The 6,807-nt window shown below is 47.7% G+C and overlaps 1 protein-coding gene across 1 annotated transcript in view; it reads right to left on the bottom strand.

Moving 5' to 3' along the window:
• Window positions 1–657: 657 nt before the first annotated feature.
• Window positions 658–6,807, bottom strand: part of SLC9A1 (solute carrier family 9 member A1) — a 71,256-nt gene continuing 65,106 nt past the window's right edge. Inside the window, exon 12 of the mRNA XM_082231555.1 lies at window positions 658–4,601. Coding sequence (XP_082087681.1) covers window positions 4,273–4,601 — 329 coding nt within the window. The 3' untranslated portion in view covers window positions 658–4,272. The remainder of the gene's footprint in view (window positions 4,602–6,807) is intronic.

The raw sequence follows: 6,807 nt of genomic DNA, 5'->3' as shown, positions 1-6,807 counted from the left end.
ATTGCCTCCCTGCTCCTGCCAAGCCCTGCTCCCAGGGGGTCATTCTCACTTTGGTGCAACAATGTGAAGGTTGGTGCCCAGTGGCCAAACAGCACAAGTGACCCTCTCCTTCATGGATCAACCTTTTCAGAGTAAAGAGAGAGTTTCTGCCTCCATTTAAAGCACTATTACACTACTTTAAACAGCCATGGCTTTCCCTCAAAGAATCATGGGAGATGTCAGCGGTTAAGCATGCTGAGAGTTGTTAGGAGACCTCTGTCCCTCTCACAGAGCGACAGTTCCCAACGAGGTTTAACAATCGACCCCTCTTTTTAGGGGGCTATGGGAATTATAGTTCTGTGTGGGGAACAGGGGTCTGCCAACAACTCCTAGCACCCCAACAAACTGCAGTTCTCAGGATTATTTAGGGGTTAAAAGTTAATGACTGTTAAAAGTGACCTAAGAGTGTTTTAAATGTATGGTGATGCTGTGCTCCAAGTCTCCAAAAAATCATCAAAAAATAGCTAACCTTTCCCAGCATCGCGTGTGTGTGTGTGTGTGAGAGAGAGAGTGAGAGAGAGAGAGAGAGAGAGAGAGAGAGAGAGAGAGAGAGAGAGATGCTTAAAAAACAAAACAGAGCACATAAGATAGTGGTAGGGAGGAATCAGTACAGGCCACTAAAAATTAAAACATTCATTTATTAGAATATTTATGTAAAAAGACTCTCTTTACACTTCTTTTTTTTATACAATAGTTGTTTTTTCATTGCTTTATCAGCTCCCGCTGGAGAGAGAACATTTGTACATGAAAGCACATACAGGCTACTGCGGTCTACTGATCTCTGCTCAGCCTGAAGCAGAGCGCTATGGCAAGGCCCAGGTTAGGTTGAGAGTACACAGAGCCGTGTGGTGGGAGTGGGGGCGAGACGGATGAGCCCCCTTCTGCCGCTCTTCCCCCCTCTTACCTGTGCCGCTTGCAGCTCTTCCCCTCTTGTGTGTTTGTTGTGGGGGGAGCATGCTGGAGGAAGGAGAGGGTGTTGCTATTTGGGTGGGAGAAAAGATGGACAGGTTTGCACAGAGAGCTATTAACAGGCCTAGTCTAGCCGTCCCGGCTGGAGCTGGGAGGGACCAGACAGAGCGAGCGGCAAATCACAACACCATTTTTATTTTATTTTTGCGCAGGCAGACACTGTATGGCTAAAAAGGCACAGCACAGGGGGCAGAAAATTAAAATGCCCCCTTCAGGATGGGGTGGGATGGGGGTGAGGAACTAAGAACTACTGGAAGGGGGGGGGACAGCAGGCACCAGCATGGCTCTGTAGAGGGTACACTTCTTGAAAGAAGCTTCGATAACAGAATTGCAATATCCAGAACTGGTGTCTAAAGTGCAGAAACTCAGTCTACTCTCTACCTTAGTCTTATCACCACCACCAACACACCCATCCTCAGAAAAGGGGGGGGGGACGACAAAACACAATCAGCTCAGACTGGGAAGATATAGATCAGTGCAGGGCAGTAACCTAACACACAGGATTGCCCCCACCCCCCAAACCCACCAGAGATCCCACAAGCCCTGTGGGAGACGAAGACACAAATATCTGGAGGGAGCCAGAAAGGCTGGCCTCTTGTCCTCCAGATATTAGACTACAATTCCCATCATCCCAGGCTGTTGGGCATGTCGGCAGATGTTGATGGGAGCTGTAGTCAAGCAACCTGTGGAGGGCCATAGGGTCCCAAACCCCCTGGTATAGAGCGGAAAGCAACCTCACTGAGCAAGACAGTTCTATGCCCCTTTCTGAATTCCTTTCTTTTTCTTTGGGGGTAAGCAATGGGGAATCCCTGCAATGCCTTCACAAGAAAGCCATCTTTGGCTAAGGGCCAACTCTACGAAGTGAGCAGGCCACTCTTTGATGAAGCTCGTCATTTGAGAATGCAGGGCAGGGGTGCAGCTGAAAGACTCCCATATACCCACCTATCTATAAATACCCAGCATATTGGAAACAACCATCTCAGAGCAAAAATTATAACCCGCATTCAGATTTTCCCCCCCTCCCCTTCACATGTGAGAACATTCAATCATGCCCCTTCCTCCACCTGCCGCTTTGAAGAGGCACCGTCTCAGCCATGTGATTTGCTTGCTCTGTAGGCAACACTTTGTCTTCGTGAACCCCCATCAGGGGGATGGAGGGGATTTCCTGGAACTTCCAGACACGAAAGCCTTGCTATTATTTGAAAGGTTGGATTTATTCCCGGTTGTAGAATAGTTGTGGCGCTCCACCGTAATACATAATTTGGTGGTCAAGGATGGAGACATGAGTTTTATAGGCTAGGATAATGAGGGGCTAGATTTTTGAAAACAAGAAGTAAGGTAACTGAAAGAGGCACTGGGAGCAGCTCTGGGGTAGCCAATGTGGGTGCCCTCCAAAATGGCGGACTCCAACTCCCATCAGCCCCAGCCAGCATGGCCAATGGTCAGGAGTGATAAAAGCTGTAGTCCAAAACATATGGAGGGCACCAAGTTGGGAACAACTGGCCTAGCACCATCTATTGGAGGAGGATGCCCACTGCAGAGTGAAGGCCAGAGGGAGAGCAGAGTCTAGCAGGCAGGTGAGGGAAAACAGAACTGAGAGGAGCTCGTCAGAGGGCGATGGGCCATAAACCAGTTAAAGGATGCCCCTGTTGAGATAGCTCTCTCTGGAAGGAGAAGCAGCTGGCTCCTCTGCAGCTGATATTGCTAAAAGGTAACGCCCAAACCCAGCTACCTATTAGAGTTCATGCTCTCAAGTTTATAGGCAGAAAAAAAAGGCTATTAAAGCTTTTCACAGAAGCAGCCTTTGCCAATCTGGTATCTTCCAGACAGTTTGGACTACAACTCCCATCAGCTCACATAGGTTGTGGCTGATGGGAAACTGCATACCCAAAGCATCTGCAAGGCATCAGGTAAAGGACAAGTAGAACAGCCTTCTGCGCAGGCACCCTAAGTGCCCTTTGTAGAATAATTTGACGCCTTTTAAAGAAACAAATACCCTGTGCCGTTGTTTTTTCAAGGTCAAAATAAACCAGCAATTATATATGTACAGCCATGTATTCATCTTTGGTCAACAAAATGCTCTTTGTGTGTGTTTTTTAAAAGGTAATTTGGATTATAAGATGAGAAAGTGGGTAACTCCAGGAAAAGAGGGGAAGGTATGCTGGAGAATTTTAGACAGGTGATCACAATCAGTCCCTGGTGTTGGAGCACACTTACCGCTCAGGTTCTAGGAGCAAACAGCTTAGTTACACTTAACAGACTTGTGAAACAAAAAGAAACCAGGTGACTCTGAAATTTGGAACTTCCAAAAGGCTAGAATAATTTTCTTATGGCTTCATGGGATTTAAAAAGAAATCCACAAACTCTATAGTATTGGAATGCTTTGCTAACCCAACCAACCACCTGGTGCAGAAAACTGGTGTCAGAAAAATGCCACACTCCTTCCAAGCCAGCAGTGCTCTAAAATAAAATTTTAAAAATCACGCCTGGTTTAAAGCACGCCTGGCTCAGTGTTTTCTTTCAAGAGTCCTCTTTAGCGGAGAAGCTACTGCCAACGCCATCTCTAGAAGACGACAAGCAAAATATGCAGAAAAAAATGAAGAGAAGTGCAGCTGGTGATTTAAAGCCATACTCGAATCCCACAGAGTTCCAGCTTCACCACTGGCCCACAGGAATGCCGGGGACTGGCTTGGGGTGACACAACACGCCACCCCGCCCCAGACTGTGCTATACCTGATACAAGATGCACTTCCTCGTCTTCTCCAGTGTGTTTGGAAAGGAAAATCAGAGCAGCAAGAAGGAGAAAAGAGAGGGCTCTCTAAAGTGCAAATGAACAAGAGGCTTCAGGTGCCTAAACGAAAGCAGTCTCTTGGCGCTAAGGGGAAAGGTAGGAGCGGGGCAAAGCATGCCACCCTACCCATCCCAGAGGAAGGGATGCTCCTCTTAATGCGGAAAAGGGGATAAGCAGGGCTCTGGCATTTTTCAGGACAAGGGATTTTGGTCACCCACTATGCCTGCCGCTTTCCTTAGCAAAACAGCCAAGCTGGTATAAGATGTGCATTTCATCTGGGTTATTATTTCCCACCTCCTAGTAAAGCTTCCAAAATGAAGAGCACAAAGAGAGAGAGAGGCTGGGGGGAAAGAGAGAGGAAGAGGGAGAGAGAGAGAGGAAGAGGAGAAAGCAACTGAGAAAAGCCCAAGGTATGTGTGTGTTTGCAGGAAGCTCCCCCTACTGGTCAGGTGTAGAAGTGCATGGGGAGGAGCTCACTGGCCTTTGGGGATGAAGGGTTCCCCCTCGTCAGGATCGGGCCTAGGCCCAGGGTCACTCAAGCATCGCATTATCCGCTGGTTACTGGGGCTGTCGCCAGTTCCAGGGGTGAAGACGTCATCTGTGCCTGGAGAGGAAGGTTCTTTGGCCCGCATTACCAGCCCCTGCTCATCCTCGTCTTCCTCTGGGGATGGTGGGAGGCGGCTCATTCCCTTCAGCGCCTCGTTCACCAAGTCAACAGATTCTGGAGACTGCGGGGACGCAGGGTCGATGGTGATGATAGGGAGGTTTTCGGAGTCCGGCTTGGGGTCATAAGCTAGAGGGTCTGGAGAGGGAAAGGAAAGATCACGTTGGAGGTCAACAGCAGGGATCATTCTGTTGTAACTTAAGGGTTAATTCTGTTGCCAAGAAGCCAGCTAACCAAGAGAGGCTGGAGCTGTTGCTTAGCATCCAATCAGAGTGGGATGGTCTTTGCTGAGGTAGCACTTATTGTGATTGGCTATGTAATTCTGAGGGAGTTTTCTCCCCTGTATATTTGATTGAATATCTAACCCTTCTATGTACCAGGAAAATTTGGAGGAACACTGAAAAAACTCCTGTTCAGTATTTTGTCCTTTGGAAAAAAAGACTTTTTAATACAAGGTTTTACTCACTTAAAATGAGTAGTATGAATATGTTCATGTCCCCTCAATCAACAGCATTAGAGAACAATAATTCATATGTACACTATAAGCATATACAACACTCAAATCCAAGATAAATTTCTGCATCTAGGAGCGCCTTCGTTGCTTGTGAATTGCTGCTTGGTTTCTTCCGGCAGCCTGTTTTAAGCTTAGATATACTAGAAGCAAGTATCCCAAATCTGCTGTCCTTTTGACTGGCACCTCCCTTGACCAGCACATTTTCATATCTCCCTTCAAATGACTGTGACATGTATATTCAAAGTATGCACACTTTGGGGGCTGCAACCCTGGGTGTGGTTTCTTGGGATGAAAGCACCTTTAAAAGTGCATCTTACTTTTGGGTTAACACATAAAGGATTGCTCTGTAAATTTAATAAATACGCCAAATATTACATGCTAAGTTATAAATGCCACATCTCAGCCTGTTAAAGTAGGAAAATAATTTAGGTTTGATAAGAAAGTATTGCATGTATTTAAATCCCCCCTCCAAAAAAAGTTTCCAGGTATTTCTTCACCGTCAAAAATATGCCCCCGCAAGACTACAAAATGTCCCTATATTTTACACTCTACTCCTAAACGAAGCCAGTTAAGAGCCAAGGCTGGAGCAGCGAGCAAGTCAATCAAGAGCTGCAACCGCCACTTTGTGGATGGGTAAAGCTGGAACATAAGTAAAGTCCTGCTGGATGAGCCCCAAGGGCCATCTAGTCCAGCATTTGGTACTTACAGTAGCCAACCAGATGTCTGTGGGAAGCCAAGAAGTAGGGCATGAGAACAGTAGCTCCCTGGAAGGTTTACATTCATTTTTTGTGCAACCCCGGCAGTTCTCTGAAATGCAGACTGTTGAGTCTCTCAGGACACCGCCAGGGAGTTGCAGAACATGACTAATACAGGAGGACAAACAACTTCACAGTGTCCACGAAGTGATAGGTGACAGGGGCAGAGAGGTAAGAATGGGGGGTCCAACCAAGTAGAGGAAACTGCTGGGTTTCATTCTTGGGTTCTGGGGGGGGGGGAGGAGAGACAGGCTTGTATAGATCACAGCAGGGATGGCTGGGTTTGGTTCCGTTACCTGCTGTGGAGGAGAAGCACCAGTCCTATTTATAGGCAGGGGTCTGATAAAGAAAGAAGAAAGGCACAAGAGAGGAGATCAATCCTTCGCAGAGATCCGTTAGGTACCTCTTGTGGAGACCTGGAGGGCAGGTTCTCCTTTGATCTCAGGGTCTAGCAGAGGGAGGATCAGGAGAAAACATTCACCCAGATCCAACTGGGGTTAAGCACCCTGAAGATTTTTTGCTTCACCCTCAAAGAGTCTGCTGGCTCTCTCTGCTCTCCATCGCTCGGCGCATCGCTTTCCCTGCTCCTCCTGCCTACTGGCAGCATGTGCCACTCTGCATCTTTTGGAAGATCTTCAGCCACCTTGGAGCCCTATGGCACAGGAACCTTGGAGGCTGCCTTATACCGTGTCAGAATATTGGTCTATTTCGCTCAATACTGCCTGCTCTGAAAGGCAGCAGCTCTTCGGGAGGAGTCTTTCCTAGCTCCACCTGGAGATGCCAGGGATTGAACCTGGGAATTTCTGGATCCCAAAGCAGTAGTGACACCACTTGTGAGAGGCTCTTGCTGCAGCTCCACCCTAAGTGGGCGAGCAGCTGCTGGGACCGTGTCTACTCTGCAAGCCTCTCACAAGAAAAAAATCCAACGCTCAGTGCAGAATTCTGCATTCCAAAATCCTCAGCTTTCTCTCCTTCTCTCTGCAAAATACAAATTGCTTTGTTCCCAAAGGTAGCAGCCTCCCTTTGCTCCAAAATGCATTTAGCCTGGGATGGGGAACCTGTGGCCTCCCATTGG

This window comes from Podarcis vaucheri, assembly GCF_965113315.1.
Source record: "Podarcis vaucheri genome assembly, chromosome: 7".
NCBI classification, from domain to species: Eukaryota; Metazoa; Chordata; class Lepidosauria; order Squamata; family Lacertidae; genus Podarcis; species Podarcis vaucheri.
This window is presented reverse-complemented; position numbering and strand designations above follow the sequence as displayed.